General features: G+C 41.1%; 1 protein-coding gene across 1 annotated transcript in view; it reads right to left on the reverse strand.

The window, feature by feature from the left end:
* The window catches only part of SGCD (sarcoglycan delta), a 131,308-nt gene that overhangs the window by 42,997 nt on the left and 67,860 nt on the right, over nt 1-20,451 (reverse strand). The window contains exons 3-4 of the mRNA XM_086470940.1: nt 8,105-8,192; nt 5,629-5,748 (exon numbers count right to left, since the gene is read on the reverse strand). Of these exons, the coding sequence (XP_086327066.1) occupies nt 5,629-5,748; nt 8,105-8,192 (208 nt within the window). The remainder of the gene's footprint in view (nt 1-5,628; nt 5,749-8,104; nt 8,193-20,451) is intronic.

Raw genomic sequence — 20,451 nt, forward strand, 5'->3', positions numbered from 1 at the left:
TGGGTGGTAACTCCTGGAAGCTGTTGAATTTCTAGTTTACACCACCCTCTGAAATGACTGGTACCAGTCAAACAGTTTTGTGGATTATTTTAATTAAATATAACTACTCTTGCACTCATCAAAGTTACTCTGCTGTAAATATGCAGCAAACATAAGCTAGAAACGACATTCCAAGAAGCTACTAAAATTGTAATATTGAGGAAATGTGAGCAGAGTCCTTTGACCAGGCTGGCATTGCAGCCATAGTTCTGCAGGTTTCTCCCAGATCAAGTTAATACAAAGCTCCCTGAAAATGTTTGCAGATGTAAAGCTTTAGATAGAGCTGGGCCAGCTGACACAGACATATTAGTTGTCCACATTCATGTTAAATAGTGTTCTCCTCTTGTCCAAAGTGAAGGACACTGCAAATGTTTTTTCAACCGATCCACAGGTAATGAAACCCAGCATTCTGTATTCTGCAAATACAGAGCAGGTTACTTGCCCTTCCTCCAACAACAGCAAACCCCAACTCAAACCCTCCCTTTTAAAAAAGCTTTCTACGAGCCAATCATGCAGTGGTCTCATTGACTATGAGCTTGCTTTTATCGTTGGTGTTTCTCCACTAAAACCTCTGAAGTCCTTAATACACAGCTCATAAACAAAATGCTGGAAATGTGCCTTGGAATTAATTACTCCAAACTTACTAATAAATTGCAATAACATTTCAACACCTGACACCTCTTTTCAGGTGCATTCCCAGGCACCTGGAGCAAAACTAGAACAGAAAGTGTTCCCAAACAAACATTGCTAATAGTCTAACCTGTGGTCAGCATTTGCATGCTCCACACAGGTCACTGCCCAAAGGCAGTATGCTACAGTGGAAAAAAGCTACAAGGTAGAAACAGAGCTCCTGGCTAAATATTTGGAGGGAGGGCACACGAGGGGCTGGCAAGATCAAAGGTATGTTTTAGCCAGCCATGAAGCTGGGGAGGACTGCAATGTGTGGCAGGTGGGTCACACATCTCCTGCAGAGAAGCTCCTGCAGTTTTTATACTGGGAGATGAAAGGCGTCCTACCCTACTCTAAATACAGCTATTATAGTTAGGGTTTTCCACAGGGAAAGGCTTTAGCCAAATTTTTATCATTAGGTTATACTAGAAGAAAAGCTTATGCTATGGCAGTGTAAATGCCTAAGCGAGAGGCACATTTTCCAGGGACCCAGAGTAGGAGCAATCTGGGAACAACCCCTGTATGCTGCTATTACAGAAAAGGGACCTTACGGTTTTACTGCTAATCCTATCCTTATTGCAATGAAAAATGGTAATCTCAAGAGTAGTTAAAAAGCACGGTTGGTTTATAATGGGACAGCATCCAGCTCGTGCAATCCTACCTCCCACACAAACCTTCCTCCACCACTCAAAAACAGGGACTGCGAAATCCTGTAAGCTGCAGGAACACATCTTCTGTGTTTTTATCTCAGCTCACTGCAATGCCTGTGGATTCCCATCAATATTTAGTCTTAAAAAAAAATGGTTAAATCCATCATAAATATTAAACACCAGAGTATACTGGCAAGTTTCCCTGAAAACAAACTTCAAAAAATAATCTCCAAAAAAGATGTCAAGGCCCTTGGGAGAACTGACACTGGCATGTCATTAGATGTTGTCTTATAAGGCTAAATTAAGCATCTGACCAGAGTTTAATTTCTGTAAAAACTCATGCTAATTTAAATTGCTTTAGATTTAATTAAAAATGCTTTTCTATAGAGATAATAATGTAAGTCTGTTAATTAGTATCAAGTGGCATCTAGAGGGCATATTTAAAAACTAATCTGGAGAATAAATAGAGCTAATTAACAGTCAGAATAATGCTTTATGATTGTCTTTTGTTTATAAATGCTTTAACGTTCAATATGCTGTTAAATGAAATAGGTAATTAATATATATCAAAGTTATTTTTTAATGCTCTTTTAACTAAAGAGCATTTCTTACACATCATTTTTCAGGCAGTCTGAACATGTTTCATTTCTGGAGGGAGGGAGAAGGGGGGAAGGGGAACTGCTGTATGACGCATCACATATGAATTCAATTAGGACCAGCTCATTCATCTCCCATGATGCAGACTGTGTGTTTATGAGCCCACGGGGGCCATCCAGTGAGGCGTTAGCTTGCGTCTGCGTGGTGTTTGCCAAAGAGCGCTGCTGACCATGGCAACGATCAGCGCAGGGAAGGTTTGCACTTTACCCCATGCACAACCCCAGGAGCAGCACCACGGTGCCGTTTAACAGGAAGAGAAGTAGCAGATTTTGCCTTCAAAATCTGAGCCTTGCAAAACCAGAGTCACAGCTCTGAGGAATGAGAATGGCTCTGAAGTTTGCTGTTGTATCTTTTAAAAGACCATGAGATGCTCAAATACTACAGGAGTGAAGCTTGTAGAAGAAAGGGGTGCTAAGAGTGAGGATGTGCTGCCATCCGATCCCACCACGAGAGTGGAGGAGATGGCGGGGCAACTGCAGGCACTGGTAGATGAGCTTGGAAGAAAAAGGGCAGACCACATTCAGCATAAGGCTCTGTTTCTACATGACTTTTTGCAGGCAAACATCAGCTTCTTCTGAGTCATCTGGACCAACGCAGCTGCTGAGCTCCTGGCTGGCTTTGAGCAAGGCAGAGGGAATTCATGCTTGTGTCCAGAAAAGGTTGTGTAGATATCAGAGCTGACTGGCCAAAGGGCTCAGAGGGGCTGCCCTTGTCGTCAAACAAAAGTTACTGTTATCCTCCAGTCTCTCCTATGATGACAGGTTTGACTGGATTCACTAAATCGAATAACATCATTGAAGTTCTCTGCATTACTTCATGCATGAAAAGCAGAGGGGATCCACTCTGTCTTTCTCTGTCCTTCAATGGTTATAAATCAGAAATAACTCCCCAAATACAATTAAAATAAAAAGCACTTTTATTGGTAATCTGCACTACCCATGCTGTGCAGTTTTTTGACGCACCATCAAAAGCAGCACGCCCTACTTGTATTTGGTTTTTATCTGTAATTCTGTGCATTCCTCTCTTTTTTTAATGCCTTGCTAATGTTGAAAAACCCTTTAGCTACCCATATCAGAGTCCATTTCAAAAAAGGAAACCACTTCTTTTCTCATGACAAGGCTTCAGCATTACTTTGTAAATCAAACTTTTAGAATCAAATTTGAAGAGTGTAGAAAGGAAAAAAGTAATTATCATTAACAAGATTAAAAGCTAGCCACGAGCCCAATAACCGCTCCTCTAACCTCTGTGAGATGACTTTCATGCCAGATTGCAGACATACACCTCCTTCTATAACAAATACGTGCTCAGCAATAACAAGAACAGGTTGAGATTATTTACATAGTGTAGATAGGTGTCAGCAGACACATACCAACAGCACCTGAGATCCCAAACACCAGAAAAATGATCAAAGGAATTTGTCTGTGTACTACAAGTTGGACTAGTCTCAACTGCAGACAAAAACACTGGAAGAAATACGAACATATGGTATAACACTTCCCAGCATGGCAAACAGCCATGGCAAACACTTTTGGAGATAAAACTAGATTGGGGAAGCAAAGCTGGAGAAAAACAAAGCCAAGCATGAACTCTGAAAGCATTTCAGCTCAAGGTCATTGAAATATTTGCTGTGTAACATCACCAGTGGTATCGTTCTACCTTTTCTTTTCTGGTAGATCTGCATAAGCCAAATAAACCCCAAGAAACGCTCAGTTGCAGATAAAAATGAAAGTGCAGTACAATGGTTAGCAATATTTTTGATGCTGTTTATTCTGGAGACTAAAACAAGGCAGAAACTTAAAATTACTATAAAAAATAATTGCTAGTTTCTCCAAAGTACAAAGTAAATAAAAAGCAGTATTTTTGCAAGCATGAATCTGAAAAGGAGTACTCGCAACTTGTAAGGAAAAGTTTCTGTATTTTTTTTTTGAAGAACTAATGAAATAAATCTCTCTCATTTTAAGGTCTCCAAGAAGAAACTTTAAAATTGTTGCTTCCTGATGTCATCTACCCTGCACAAGGACTGTGCAATTAATTGGCTCTGAAGGGTGCCACGTGAAGGGAGATTTGCGGTAGAACATGGATTATGACAAATGTTCCCCAGCTCCGTAACACTGCAAGAATGGTTCTTTTCAAAGTTTTAAGCTAAAAAAGATGCTGTTATTCTTGTGAAGTTCAACATTTATCTTATAAAACTCACGTAACTTTGTATAGCTGGTGATTGAACTAGTCCAGTATGTAACAACAGTGACTTGCAAAGGGCTACACCTGGGCTGTCTACAAACAGGAACCATCTAGAAGAGCGTGACATCAGGTAACAAAAAATGTTGAGGTTTGGATTCATGATGGTTTGACTCTGAGGCACTCATTTTAAGCTCCTTTAGATTATGCGTAATATACTAGTAATACGCAATGCAACATGTAGAAATAATAGTAATAAAAAATAATATGTATCATTCTAAACTCCTTCATTGATCTCTCTGTTTTTAGGAGCTTATTAGAGAAGTAAGGAACAATTTGGAGTGAATGGATGCATCCAAATCAAGCCATTAGAAAACAGGTATCGGTGCATCCACAGGCACCAGTGGCACTGTTACGTGACTAACTGCTAGCAATACTGAGCTACCTAGTCTGGTCCTACATGAAAACATTCACAAGCAAATCTTAGACTAACCAAAGAGCATGGACTGAACTGGAGAGCAAGAGAATTCAAGTTCCTAAGAGGTAATTTCATATAACTATCAAATACGTTTTAAAATTTTACAATTACTGTTACTGTTTCTTTTCTGTAAGTAAAAATAAAATCCAAACAAACAATAAACAACGTCCACTCCCCAAAGCCAAAGTCTATCCCCAGTTTTTATTAGGAACTACCGATGCAAAGCCTAGCAGGCAGGACAGCTGGGGAGGCAGATCCTGCGCAGGCAAAAGGAGAGCTCAAGCTGCCCTGTCCATATCAAAATGCAGATGGGGAAGTAGTGGCATTGGTAAGGTTGGCCTCTCCTGCCCTGCACAGGACACTTAACCCTACCCACAACATAGCTGAAGACAGCTCAGAGATGCACAACGTGCTCTTGCGTGAGGCTAAGGAAAAACAGCTAATATAAAGGTCACCAGACTCTTCAGAGTATTAATATGGGGTCCTAATTCATGTTGACTTTTTCACTGCAGGTCTCCTCCTTGGTGTTTGCTTTAGAATGAAAGAGGAGCTGGTGAAATTGCTGTGATCAAAAACAGCCTGAGGTTTCCCTATACACAGTGACTGCAGCCATGGAAGCATCCTTAGAGCGATCCCTCACTGTCCTTCATCCCAGACCCAAGAGATAAAGCTGCTCAGTTTTCAAAGGTAGTTTTAAAGATACTTCACCAGGCCAGACAAACCACTTCCAGGGGAGTTTTTTCTGGAGGGGAAATAACATATTGTGCAAAATAAGAAACCCCTCAGACAGCAACTTTTGGCCCTTATCTGCTTGGGGAAGTTTCAAAGCAGTAAAGACAGCGAAAGGCTTTTATCTCCAAAAGAAGCTTTCCGCAAGCATGCAGGAAAGTCAGGCAAAACTATACTAAAATTTGAAGAGGCGCATATTAAACAGTGATTTAGCGAATAATCTTTTACCTAAAACTCTCAATCTCTCTGCTCCAACCACCACTTCGTTGTCATCTGCAGAAAACAGCAATTTTCCAGAGAGGGTTTTCACCTCAAATTTTTGGCTGTGTGCTTCCACTGCTTGGGGACCTAGAGAGAAGAAAAGATTTAGCCCAGCCTTTTAGTGAAATGTGTAAGAAAATCACACAGTAGCTTCATACATTTAATAAACCCATCTGCTGACATTATCCTAATTGCTCTGAAGATACAACCTGCATCTGACACATCAAACAGGGAGGTCTGTGCTTTTCAGAAGGTGACCTCTCATTAGAAAAGGGCACTGTTTTCTACCCAAATAACAACCTCTCAATATTTCTACTCATGTTTTTGTTAATACTTATGTATGTCATAAAATCACCATTAAACTTGACATAGCTGCGAAAGTTTTACAAGACAGGCCCCCATGTGAAATAGCAGTGAATATACCTAGACATTCTTTGAGATTATTGGTGCAGCTATTAGAGGCATCAAGAGTTCCTGAGTCCATTTTGCTTGGATTGATGCTGTGGTGTAAAAGATTCCTGGTTTTCTGCCTGTTAAATACACCTGGATTAAAATGGTATCAGTGTCATGCACAGTCTAATTAAAACAAAACAAAACAAAACAAAACAAAACAAAACAAAAAAACCCCCAAAAAACCAGAAAAGAAATAAAAAAGACAAAAAAAGACAAACACTACCACAGGAGCAAATGTTTTCTTTTAGACCATTTCAACCACATGCAGGCGAAGACTAGTGGCAGTATCCCCCATGTTTCAGAAAGTTTTTAGATGAGTAAAACTTTCCTTCGTAGCCCTTGTTTCAATTCTGCTGCTTCTCCTGCAGGCTGCTGTGCACACTGTGCTGAAAAGCCTCTGGCAATGCGTTTTGTTGTGGAGCCTGATAAACATCAGCTGCCTGAATAGCAATCCTGTGCAGGTCTGTAGCTCAAAGGCTACAAAGAGCAGACCCCTCAGTTACTGACCTAGGCTAAACTTCGGACAAATCACCATCTGACAGCCCTGTGCAACTCAGTCCAAGCCACAGCCTCCCTGGAATATGCTACTGCGCAAGGCAGGTGATTGGTCTTTGCATTAATTCTATCCATCTTCTTGACTAGTCTTATTTCTCAAAAGACAAGAGAAATAAGACCGAAAAGCCTGTATTTTCTTATAGGCAGTTTCTAACTCCATCTACACCCACGTTTGCCTGCACGGGTCATCTGTATCGGCATCAGGTCACACAAAGAATCACGTGTGTAGTTCACACTACAGAAAAGTGAGGCTATGCTGAGATCACTGGGAACACTTAAAAATCTTGCAGCCATTCTGAGAAAATCCAGTACTTTCGAGCTTTAAGTTGGATTTGTATCTTGCTAATTAACTACCTCCCTACTCATCACTGCAGCATGCACTATGCAGAACCACGTCTTCACTTTGCTCTGAAACCAAAGCTGCTGCCGAATGCAGAAACGAGCTCAGTAACCTGAACATCGCGTCAGGAGACATCACTGACTGCGTCCTCCCAAGCTGTTGTGACATGGAAGTTCTTAAGTGAGCCAAATACCCTCTTGAAAATATATGGAGAACCAGCAAACTAAATAGGTTCATTCTGAATGTGAGAATCAGGGAGCTTGGGGTTGAATTTATTTCCTTCCTCCAGGCAATTTTCATGCATTCTGCTTAAATCATTGCTTACTGAAGCTGCATATTTAATTATTTAGTACTGTGACTAGAGGCCAAGATGTTATATAAGCAAGCCAAACAACCCAGTCTCACGTAGAAACAACATGTTTATGGATTACTGGCTCTGCCACGCAGCAATACTTCTCCCAGTCCCTAGATAAATCTCAACAAATAAATAAATATCTATCCTATATCATATATATATTATATACTACCATATATAATGCATTAGGCTCTTTTAACCCAAATTATGCATGCATTCATTCAAAGGCTGCTGTGCACTGAGGATTTATGAAACACCCATTTCCCCATCAAACACACTCATGCTTGGGAGCATGAGAGTGTTCTTCATCAGCAGAAGGGCACAGCGAGCCCTGAATTGCAAAGTGTCCCAACCCAGCCACAGTTAATCTGCAGAGTTCCCAAGACCTTAGAAAAGTTAAAAGTGTCTCAGGAAAAGCCTGTGCCTGTTACAACAGAAATGTCAGCCTGAATATGTTCTTCTTGACCCTGAAGTCGTACAACTAACCTTTCTGTCTCTGCATTGGCTTTCAAGCGAAAACGATGGTCTGCTTCGTTATCAGAAAGACCCGCCAGCTGCCTCTCCAGCATGGCTTTCATGTCTCTAGCTTTGTTTCTACAAAGTGGAGCAAAGTTTTCATTTGTACTTCACAAGACACCTGGGCTCCCCTCCTGTGTGCTGTCTAAAGCCACGCAGCATCCCACAGCACACCTGCTTTCATCTCTCCTTAATTCTTCCACACAGCCTTTCCCCCTCCTTACCTGTTACAAGGCGAGTAAGGACTTTAGTCTTCTCATTGAGGATGTTCACTGTCACATTTCTGGCAGACTGGAAGTACAGTGGGTTGCCCTGGAATGAGACCACGAGAGAAAGCACGTGAGATGTGGATGGCTGCCCAAGACTAGCCTACTTGAGACACCCAGAGCTTTGCCTAACGCTGCTGGGCTGCTGCTAATGTCCCCAAGGTTGGGTGTGTGGTTGAGGTGCAGGCTACCCTGCATTAATTTTTATTGCCCAGGACAAAACCAGACTCCACACCTCTGGCCCAGATAACGTCCCAGAGACTAGCCTTGTTTTAGGGGTGGTTAGCTTTATTGCCAGTACAACCAACCAACCTGTTATTTTAAAATGTGCAGGCAATACGGGATCTGACCTAAACTTCCCAAAGGTCATGGTGTTTTGGGAGGGTATCTGACTGCAGCAGAGCATTTCAGAGTCAAATCTGCAATATTACACACAGCTTCGGATGACTCCAACGGGTGACTGTGTCTGCTACCACAGGGTCACCTGAGTGAGCCATGCCCAAGGGCTGTGAGCAAGAAAACCTTATTAACGTGCAGAAAGTGCCTTTGATCTCAAAGTCCTTATGAACCACCTGGCATGTACCACCATCACATTCCAGACTGGGACGCCACCTTGGGACCAGACCCATCCCATTGGGTCTGGAGGTACACAAGACATAAAGTCTTCCCCACTCCCCACTTGACCACAAAGATTTGTACCCATTTTTCATTTTTATGCTTTAAGCGTATCTCTGAGAGAAGAGCTAGAGCAGCTGTTAACACATAGGAGCCACACTGCTACCTGGCAGCATCCATCTCGGGTATTTCTCCTGCAGAGCTAAGCCAAAGAAAACCTGCAGAGAAAACCATCTGGCTCCTTCTGTGTGCAAACATATCCAAGGCACCTGGGAACTCATGTTTTCTACAGGCAGCCCCAGTGCACACGGTTGGTTTCTCAGGGGCTATTAGGCACCTATGGCACTAGCACAGGGTGACCCCAACTTAAATCAGCCAAAAATCTAATGTGTGAGGTGGAAATTCACTGTCAGTATCTCTTCATAATGTCTAAAGTGGGCAGCTGATTAAACTCGTCAACTGATGATTGGTAGAGGGGATAAAATAGCAAGAAAATCAGGAAGTAGTTGAAAATTTTTTTCTCCATGTGCTTCCTCCACCAAAGTCTTTTTCCAGTGTTTCAAAATCTTCCCATTAAGAATGAATAATCAGGATGGGGATAGAGGATCATGTGGGCCAGGCACGTTCTCCTTGCCTCCTGAATTTATAAGGAACATAACTAATATTTGCATAGATGCCATTTTCTGGATCATGGCAGAAGGACTAGGTTGTCTGCATGGGAAACATAACAGGAGCACAGGAATGCACTCATGGGAGTCCTGTGATGGACTGGAGCTTAAGGAACACTTCTAGTGGTAAGTAAATGATTCCCAGCAGCGTTTGCAGAAAACAAACCTCAAAAAACTCAAACAAAACCAGCCCCACATGTGACCAAATATTCACAATAATTTCATTTGTTGCCTTAACTATTTGTGCTGCATGCACCAATGGGATCAGCTGTTAAGCAAAAAAGGGGGAAATGGGATTTATCTGATCAATTGTAACAACAGCGCTATGGCTACATTCAGACTATTTACAACTAAATAAAAATAATTAAAAGAAAGAATTCCACTTAATCATTTTCAGACCTTGGTCAAGTTTCAGAATCTCTTGGTGTCTCTGTCTCCTCCTACACTAAATGAGGACAAATCATACTTATATACCTCTGTCATGTGTTTGACAGCCTAAGTAATGTAGTATATGAAACTGAAATATAATTAATAAGTCAGAAGTAAGGGATAGTGGTAGTGATTGGAATGATTTTGCTGGGTTTTATTAATTTTTATTATTTGTGACCTTCTAGAACTTGGAAATTAATGTTGATTACGATTTTATGGTTAACAGCACAGGAAAAAAAAAAAAGATGGCTTCACTTGAATACCCACTTGCTCTGGTATTAATTCTCCACAGCTCTGATCAGGGACCTAATTTGAACACCATCAGAGACAGCAGTTTACTGCTAAATTTTCATCTTGCACTTAGAGAAGGATATTTTTAAAGGCAGGTAACTACAATCTGCATAATCTATAGTCATAGGTGCAACTATAACCAATATAAACATGCCTTATGAAGCACAGAAAGGTCACATTTTTGACTTGCACCATTTGAGTTTTGTTTATGGAGTTATGCAAGTAGTTAGAGAAATTGAAAAGGCCAGGAAACATTCTAGTCCAAATTCAGGTAGGAAAAATCATTCAATCCCCATGGCTTTGAAGCTCTGTTACTGATCTGCATAACGGGAGATTGCACCACAGAAGTACTACAAGATAAGCCAAGTGGTTAACACAAAAAGAGTCACAGAAGAAGTTGCTCCGAAGTCTTACAAGACAAGTTAAGAGCTGATATCCACCTACGAAAGACTTAAAATACATAATCAGACCTTGAAACGCTTACCCTAGCATAGTCATCTCATTCACTGATTCAGAGCTCAGATTCATGCAGCCTTCAAAAAAACTAAATTTCCCTAATGGAAAAGTTATGTTTTTATTGGTCTGCAGGGAAGGAACATTTCAAGCACTTAATGCAATGCTGCTCTCATTTCCATAATTCTTCTTCCATTAAGAAATGAAAAAGAGTTGAAAAAATTACTCCCTTTTGCTGAAAATTCTGCAGATTTTCTGTCCATCATTTTCTGTTTACAAAGGTAACAACACTCACTCTTTTACACACCGAACATTTAAAAAAATGTTTCCTCTGTTGCAAGCTTGATGATGATGTCAGCTTCCTTTAATTACAACTGAAAAGACAAATTCTTTCACTTCTCTTATGCTTCCATGTTATCATAACACAAAATGAAGTATTCTGATGAACATCACCAAGTGGAAATCTAGATCAAGGTGACATCATCACCAAAATAAAAATAATTATGTAGCGAAGTAATATTCTCATAAACAGTCATAACACTTGATAGAGTTAGAATGTCAACATGCAATAAATAAGCATGTCTAACTGATTGTAATACTGTAAGTATGAGGCACACCACACTTTCTGAAGTGTAATATGCAACAATCCAGTTCTAAATCTTCCCAGATAAATAATATTAAAGAAATAACTGTATTTTACTCTCGGGGGTGATGCAAAGAAAATAGAAGTGAATGGAAAGCTGGATTGAGTATTTTTCTGGGTTCAGAAAAGTAGGGAAAATAATATTTTTCTCTTTGTCTACCTGTTTCTCTCCAAAAGGTTCAACCCAATTCTTCAGAAAAGTACGTTTGAGATAAAATACACCTGATATCACCACTTATACAATAACCCACATATTTCACTCTGCATGCTATCGGGTCTACTGAGAAATCTCTTTCTCTGTCATTTGTTCTTCTTCCTCTCATCACAAACAGGACAATAAGGTTTCCTCACACCTCTCTTTGCAAGAGCAGATGTTGCTCCCAGCCCATGTGCCACACTGACTTGCCCTTTATGCCTAGGCTTGGCTGTTACGACTTTAACCTCTTTACAGCAGCCCTCTATTAACTGTGTTGTGTTAGCAGAGTCCCAGTTCACGTCCAGCTTAGCCACCCCACTGCACTGCACTGGACGACAGCTTGAGTTAACTTCAATGGAACTTACTAAATATAATCAGTGCTCACCTCCCTTCCAACACTATTTTATGTTATTCTTTCCAGTGGTTCCTTTGATCATTTGGCTGGAGAGACTGAGGTAGAGACACTGATGGGAGTAGGACGGTTTTCTTCGGGTTTTTTGTTTTTCTTTTTTTTTTCCCCTTCTGCATGTTTTCCTGTTTGCTGCTTCTTTATTTCAAGCATTTTCCTTGCAGGAGACCAATGGAGGATCCCACCCTGCTCTGGGCTGCAGCTCCATTTTTGGGGGCAGGTAAGGCTGGGATCTTTTAAGGACTCTTGGGCTGGTTATCTACTTCCAGCCCACACCGTGAATCTACTATTAATCTCTGCAGGAAATGCTACATAGCAAATACATCATTCTGTCTCGTACTCCAGCCCCTCATTAGCAGACCCAATGGCTTGACAGCAACGCAAATGTCTGTAGACACACAAAAGAAGTTGCCACAGCTACTCAATGTATTAAAATGTTGGACACCATGCCGCAGAATAAAGAATGTGAAAAGTGCAAAAATACATCAAAACAGTGTAGCTTATTTCCCCACTAAGCAGTGAGGTATCCAGTAAAATATAGAAGACTTCGCAAAAGGTATTGACTGATTGTTTGCTAGGTTAAACACAGGGCAAAACAAGCCCTAACAGCTCACTAGCTGTCTGTCTTTGGCTCACTTTGGAAGAGATGCTAAAAACTAGATCAGAGGCTAAAACAGAAAAAACACTTTGACTGACAACCTTAATTTGCAGCTGAAGCAATCCCAATCAGTGCTGTCTTTAAGGAAATTCAATACATTAATAGATGTCCTTAGATTGCTTTAGGGAATTATTAAAAATTTTTGGAAATACTTTTAAATTTTAACAGCCAATTCTAAAATAATGCCTCACAGTCAATGTGTTTGTAATTTGGATGGTCAAAAGGAGTAGCTTTGATTTGATCCTGTGGATTCAAAGACTTCGCACACTAAGTGCAAGTGAAGTTCTGGAAATAATGGAAATGGTGCATTTCCTGCAGGCTTGACAAAGTAATGGGAAAAAATAAAATATTAAAGCATAATCCAAGTTGGCAAGGAGCAGTCTATGGAGAAGCCACTCAGAGCACGATTTTCCTGCTCAACTGTACCTCTCACTGACATTACAGAAAGCAAACACTGCTCTATACACAGACGGACTGTCAGAGGGCAAAAGCTCGTTTTCTGTAAAGAAAGCAGCCGGCCTACTATGACAGCAAAAGCTCTCCTTCACCTGGCCTACAGCCAATGTGCTGTTTTAAGGAGCTGCTGTTAGAGGGGAAGTATTCACGTGGGTTAGAACAAATATATTCCGTTCCTGAAGTCCAATCAGTCCTGTTATACTAGCAGTTAAATGTGGTAACAGTCATAACAGCAATGATACTTACACTCCTGCACTGCATTTTCCATTGGTTGGGACAAGTCACATCTGCACAAGGTGACATTTCACAGTTTTGTCTCTTTTGGAGTGGCAAGTATGCATCGCCCATGAACTGAGACACAAAGCAATAATTTCAGGGCACCTTAAATGTCCTTCAACAGGAACGGTAAACTGTTAACGAAAACCCACAAAAACATCACCTCTGCAGCACTTCCCCATGTAACTGGACCCAGCAGCATACCCTGCCTGGGACTCAGCACTGCTTGCAAGCTCATTTTAGCAGTTTTCAGACCTGAGACCTACCAGGAAAGCTGACTTTTTAACCTCACTCTGTAGTTTTTGGTCAGTTGACACAGATGTACTTAAATTAGTATCCCTAACCCAGTTTTGCATATTCCCGTATGACTTGCTCATCCTTCAAAGGGAAGCACCAGTAATACCCTCACTGCATGACATTAAACACAGAGTTTCCTAACCACAAAGGTCTCCAGAACATGCTGTGAGCACACAGCCAAAAACCCCAGATCTGACACTGAGTGTGCATTTCTTTCCCCGACTCCTGCCTTAAGAACAGAAACTCCTTTGGGGAATGTCTGACACTGGAAAAGCTCAGAGCTGCCCCCAGAAAACAGAGAGTTGGGAGGAAACAATTGAGTAAAAAAACTTCAGAATTGGTGACAGATGCTGCAGAGATCAAGCAACTGGCACAGCTGTGAGTCACAGCAAACCTCACCAGAACATCGTACAGACATCATGCACCTCCTAAAAAGCAAACAGACGAAACACTGGACAGCATCTCTCTTTGGCTGTGAAGATGACAAACTTGGGAGAATCTAGTGAAGCCCATTTCTAAGGTCCCGCTGGGAAGTGCAGCCTGGCCTTCTGTGTCAACAGAAAATCTAGACTTCAGGCCAAACTTGCAAGCCAACCATTACTGTTTCTATTTCAAAAGTAAACCAAATAGCTCTCCTTCCTGTTTCTGATCTAGCTCCTCACAGCAAGAACAGGATTTTGCCCAGAAGCCTTCTGGCACAAAAATTTAAGTCATGTAGCTAAATCCCTAGGTGCTAGATTGAAAACAACCCTTAATATGATTTGAAAGTACTTTTTGTTGTTTAATCACTGAGTCTCTTTTGATCTTGATTCTGTCCTTCAAACGGTTGAATATAAATTTCATGCAACTAAATCCCTTTTTTAGTAAAACTTCTGATTTGACAGTGTAAGCTTTTCATAGCAGAATGAAAGCAAACTGTGAATGCAATTGGTAATAAACAGATTAAAACACATGCTACAAAATGTCCCAGTATGTGCTATATTTGTGTCTAAAGATGATCGCTTTTAGGAAGGAATCAACAGGTTCAATGCAGAGATAACAAAATGTAGTCTACATCCTCTTCTGCCAGGAAACAAACTCTTTTCACAAGTGTAATGTGCCCAGGTCATGTAACCTGCATCAGTAGCTGAGCTGATACAGCCCTGACCTGCAACTGGCACTCAAAGACATATATGTAGTATCATGAGCTGACTTAATGTGCTGTGTTCCAACTTCTGACATTTTATTAAGTATTCAAGTGCTTAAAAAAAAAAAATTCAAGTTCCTCCTTCTATACAAACAAGGTATAGTCACCTTTGCAGAAAGATATGTTTTGTAGTACCATGAAGCTCAGAAAACACCGTTATCCCACCCAACGTGACATATTTTAATGGCATAGATAGTGCACATGTTGGAGTTTTATGTCCAATACCACAAACTCTTGAACTTAATTTTAACAACAATAGAAACAAAAGATTGCATTAAAGCAATTGCATCTCTGACTCTTCCTTTTAAAGTGCAAAGAAGGCAGGTCTATGATCTGAGATCTAAATGACTGCATTCTGCTTTTGGATGGCTACCCAAGGGGGTTTGTATCCTTCAAAGTGGTTTATTTCTGGCAATCCAGGGGTTTCTGTCTTTAGAAAAATACCTATAATAATCTCATGAACACAGTGCTTCGAGAGAGTGGCTGCTTCTTCAAGATGCCTAATCAGCTGCTTTGCAGCTGAGATACTTCTGAAAATTAAATTGCACCATGTCTGCTGACATTAAAAATAACACCAAAAAAATCTCCAGGACATCACATCTGACTTCACTTCTTGCTACTCATCTTTCTTTTTTACTTCATTGACTTACAATATGAGGAAACCCACAAATGATGTGATGAAACCTACAGTCACACAAATAAAAATAAAATGCAACTACACATGTTGGAGTTCTATTCAGTATCTATGAGGATGGGAAATCTGGATTTGTAACGTCTGAAGGCTGCTTCACATTTACAGAACTTTCTGTATTAGTAGGACTGAACTGAGCATTACTGGCTTCAGAAAAAATCCAATGCATTAAGAGTGCTCAGCACCAGGAGTCCTCTCACAAGACACCTTCAGACAGCAACTGAAATGAAGAGAACAGCATAACTTGTAAAATGACCAAATAATTCTGAAAATGCTTCAAGCACTTTACTGCACTCAGAGTTCACCCAAAGGTGTTACACCAGAGGCGATCAAATGTGCGTTCGTGATTAATTTTGCATCACTGGGGAACGGCTCTTCCTCGTACAAACTAAGCAGGACTCAAGAAACTGTAATGCTCGTAAACAGGAGAACAGCGGTCCTAGGTTCTCAGCACATTGATCACCACTTTCAGTAAAAAACAACCAAGTATTCCCTAACCATTTCAATTTACTTGAATTCTTCTGCTGAAATACCAAACTGCAGTTTCTGCTTGGTGACAGCTCACACTGATCTGAGCCTTGTCTATAGGAGGTGTTGTAATAGCAGGACTATGGATTTGTGCTAAGTTATAGCCTATTTTCTGCCTTAGGCTGTCCTAGTTGCAGTCAGACTCCAGTGGTGACAGATCTCCTGCTGAAGCGAACACACCGTAGACAGGCACAGGACCACAGGAGAGAGGGAGAGAAGAGAGCTCTGCTGACGTTTAAAATATTCTAAATCATCCAACTAGATAGCTACTCCAGTGCTTGTAACTCTTACTCCAGACAAGCGTGCAGACCTCTGTTCATGTGTTTTCACTTTTATGGCCTTTCTGGTATGGCTACTGCCTGCCTTAAACATCTTTTAAAACTGCTGGTAAATCATAGCTCGCTATCTATAAAAGGCATTTCAAGACAATATTTAAATTATACAGAACTGGTAATTTCTGAGTTACATTCTCTTACTTTGAGTGTTACTTGGACCACAGTCCTACCTCTGTTAGTGAGATGAATAGACATTAAAGAGTACATATGGTTAATACTAAGGAAGGCACAGTAACATTTTCCGGAAGTCTGATTCAGCAGAGACACTTGGGCTCTGCAGTGCTCGAAGCATTTTAGGCATTTTCTTACTGCATAATGCCAAGTTACATACCCAGATATTTTTCTCCAAGAAGGCTAATAACATGGTTACCTCTGAATGTTGCTTTGAAATTACAGCTTTCCTTTGCGGCATGTTGTGGATTGCTTACTTCTCATAATAGGTTATAAATGGCCATGCTAACTTACGTATGCATGTACAGCACGAAAGAGAGGCAAGATCCTAGCAGAGGCCCCTGGTGTTACTGAAATTTGGACGCTGGTAATAAGAAGAAGGGAAAACATTTCCATCTGTCTGGATTGGGAAAAAAGAACTCAAAAGTCTCTGATTCGTCTGCATCCATATGCTGATATGTAGACAATACTTATGGACACATAGACATATGCGAGGTAGCCAGCAACAGAAATCAAATCAATCACAGATCACAGCATGTGATTTGCCTAATTATGAGTAACACCTCACATTTTTTATCTACGCAAAAAGCACTTTGTGAATGAGCAGATGGCATTGTTATGGGATGGCACCATCCTCAACAGTTGCAGATGCAGAGCATTTACACAGAATGCTGAAAAAATGACACAACACAAGCTGCTTCCTGGGAAAAAGAATCAAATTGAACAAGTGTCACCAAACAAAATACACGTATTTATTGATGTTCTGAACTTATCTGATCCAGCCTCTCTCCTCAAATCAAATACATACGCGCAGGCCAGGGAGTGATGCTATCTAGACATCATTAAAGTCTCTTAGATAGAACTGCCACGTGAGCTGCCTAGCACAGAAAAGTGGAGATGCAGACCAACTTGAGTCTAGTTCCAACTCGCACACAATTTAAATCCACGCAAGCAGAATCAATAGGCAGAAGCCCTGCAGAGAAAGCAATTACACTGCAAAAGCAACTATATTACAGCACGGTTACGGCTGGGAGGCAGGACGCAGAAGGCCATCCTCACTTCTGCGATTACCCAGTGGAGTTGTCTCCAATGCATCTGGCTTGTGAAATGACAAGGTTCAGCCCGGACATGTTCCTGCAATCAAAGCGTTTCTGTTTCTGGGCTCCTATTATAAGGCTCTTCTTTATGAGACCTGTCCTTCAGGTTTGCTGTGCATCCCAGGCAAATGGGGGTCTGTGCATCAGGAAACAGGTTTGAAGGGCTCAGTGTACTCTCTTTTTCAATAGCTTCATGGGAGCAATAATCTCATTTCCCAGATCTGCAATTATTTATTCAACAGAGACTGTGCACTTGCCACTGTACAAGACACAATGAAAGATCGTCTGACCATTCCTGCTGATAGAAAAATCAGGTTTTCTATTCAAATTCTTGCTTTTATTTCTGGTTCGTCTGCATTTTTTTTTCCCTGAGCTGCTGTAAGCACATACACTGGTGTGACAAGTTTGAAGCAGCTATAAAATGATTGATGAAAACCATATTTTGGCCTTGTTGTGGGAACAGTTATTGTCGAAACATATTCAGTTAACTCTGTAGGGGCATATCTAGGAAAAAGGGAAGGACAGAAAAGAAAGGCTGGGCCCATGACTGCCTCTGATACCAAAGTAATTTGATCTGCTTAATTATGGTACAGGGTTGCAGGGTCACAGAAACATTTGCACCAAATGTTTTTGAATTGCTTTTATCTAACCACTTTGTTTCTTCTGCTGAAATGATCAATACTCCTCTTTAAGAAGGATGCTCTGTCAGTCTACATGACTAGACAGAGGCTTTCCCACAGGAATAAACACAGGGCCAAACTCTGACCTGCAGTGCCATAACAGTCCGTGTGTGAGTTAGTGTCAGACAGGAACCGTCTCGGAGAGGAAGAACTGCAAACCTCTATCCATCTCGGAGAGGCTGAACGTCTAACAGCCAAGTAAGCAGTACACTTGAAAAGGTAAAATGATGGGTGCAGCTAAGCATGTGACATGAAATTGGATTGATCTGGAGGAAAGATGCTAAATCATGCTGGACGTTGCTACACCGAATGCATGTACCTACAGAGATAGCATGACAGCAAAGGTCTGCTCAGTGGGACAATTGCATGAGCAGGAGCAGGGTGCACTGTGCTGGGATTTGACTGTATATTTTGGCTGCCATTCAACAGACACTTTTGAGTATCTGCTTCAGGATGTAAAGAAGAAAGGAACACAGGGTATTGCCATGGTACAGGGCCAATGAACAGAAATATATCCCTAACCAACACCTCCGGGGGGCTGGGGAATGGTATTTCAAGAGATGTCAGCCTTGCAGAAAGAGCAGCAGATGCTTTTTGTATGCCTGGAAGAAGACAGGAATGTTGTTTGGGGAAACGGTGAGTAACGGCAAAAGCAGTCAAAGAGATTAGGATGTGTGAAGGTAAAATAGAGCACAGGGAGGCATATAAAAGCCAAGGACCCCAAATTACTCTTTGGGCAACCAGCAGGGTGGCTCAGCCTGTCTGGTTGTCTCCACTTTTAAACAGAAGGCATTTGCCTCCCAATGTTTTTATTGCTGAAGATCTTTCAAAACCCTGGAGGAACAAAACTGATCAGTGAAGATACCTGACCAGTGGCTCCTACGAGGACAGGGCACAGGAAGGGTCCTGCCTGCATGTTCCCATTTGTTCTACCTCAGCTAAGCTACGCTTCCCAGAATGCTGTATGATAGTAAAGCTGCAGAGAGAAACAAAAAGCCTGCTGCTCTCCCAACTGTGTACCAACATCAAGGTTCATCATTTATAACCAACAGTTGGGATCTTAAGGAAACGTGGATTGCAAAACTCAGTTCGCACTAGGAGCTGAGGATTTCTACAGGTAGTAGAATACAGACATCTTGTATTGGAGCAACAGTGAATATGCAATAAAAGGTGCTTCTCAAGCCAGCAGCATTGACAATATACATGCCATTGCCCTGTGTGATCTTTACTTCATTTAACCAGTGAAGGATGTTGTGCAAAAAACTGGAGAACACAGGCTCTGAACACTCAATCACAGCAAGCATCAGAGGAAATATGTTCAGGTTCATGCCATAAACCCACCATCTTCTAGCCACGGCTCTTTGGAAACCAAGCCACTAAATCAGCTCAGGTTGATCACTTACTCTTGACCTTTTACAGCCATTAGTGTGTGTTTGGGTTATAGATTATTTGGCCATTCACTGCGTGGCTTCACCTGTGTGTACAATACAAGAGTGACTCTGCTTAAAGGGAAATATCAACTGCTCTAAGGTGATGAACAGCTAGGCCTATTTTGTACTTCTAACCTGCAAAATATACCTAGAAAGTTCATGATTTTAAGAAAAATAATGAGTTGTTCACACTCTTACAGATCAACGTAATCAAAAGAAAGACAACAGCTTTTGGCCAAAGAACTGAAAGCCTTGCTGGAGAGAGATGCTTATTCTGTTAGACAAACGACCTCTCTTCTGCCCTCAATCAACCCAACTGTCTGTAATTTTATTTATTTCTCTGCTTTTAAATATTGACTTCTTACAAAGCTTCTCATTGGAAAAAACACATCTTACTCTTCAATTGTCCTGCCTTGGGCTACAGTCCTGTCAGATCACATTCAAGAGGAAGGCTCAGCTTATATTAGTACTTGGAAAAGAAGACTTTACAGGCACTGTGAAGAGTGATACGGCTGATTTGGTGAACAGCAAGCTTCTCTCCAAATCAGTAGCCACCCATCCATGGGCAATCCTTTGCAGCTGCTGCTGGTTTCTAGGCAGAGAAGCAGAACTCAGATGTTAACCACTCTTATTCATTAAATGCTCCATGACAAATCCATCCCTTGTCTAAATCAAGAGAGAGAATGGAACATTATATTGTTTTGCTCAAGGAGCAAAAGAACTAGAAGCAGAGTATCAAGCTATAGCTGGAAATAAAGAGAAAGGTAAAAGCCTCATTTTAGACTACAAATTAAGA

This window comes from Leptosomus discolor, chromosome 10 (assembly GCF_034619465.1).
Source record: "Leptosomus discolor isolate bLepDis1 chromosome 10, bLepDis1.hap2, whole genome shotgun sequence".
Taxonomy (NCBI): Eukaryota; Metazoa; Chordata; class Aves; order Leptosomiformes; family Leptosomidae; genus Leptosomus; species Leptosomus discolor.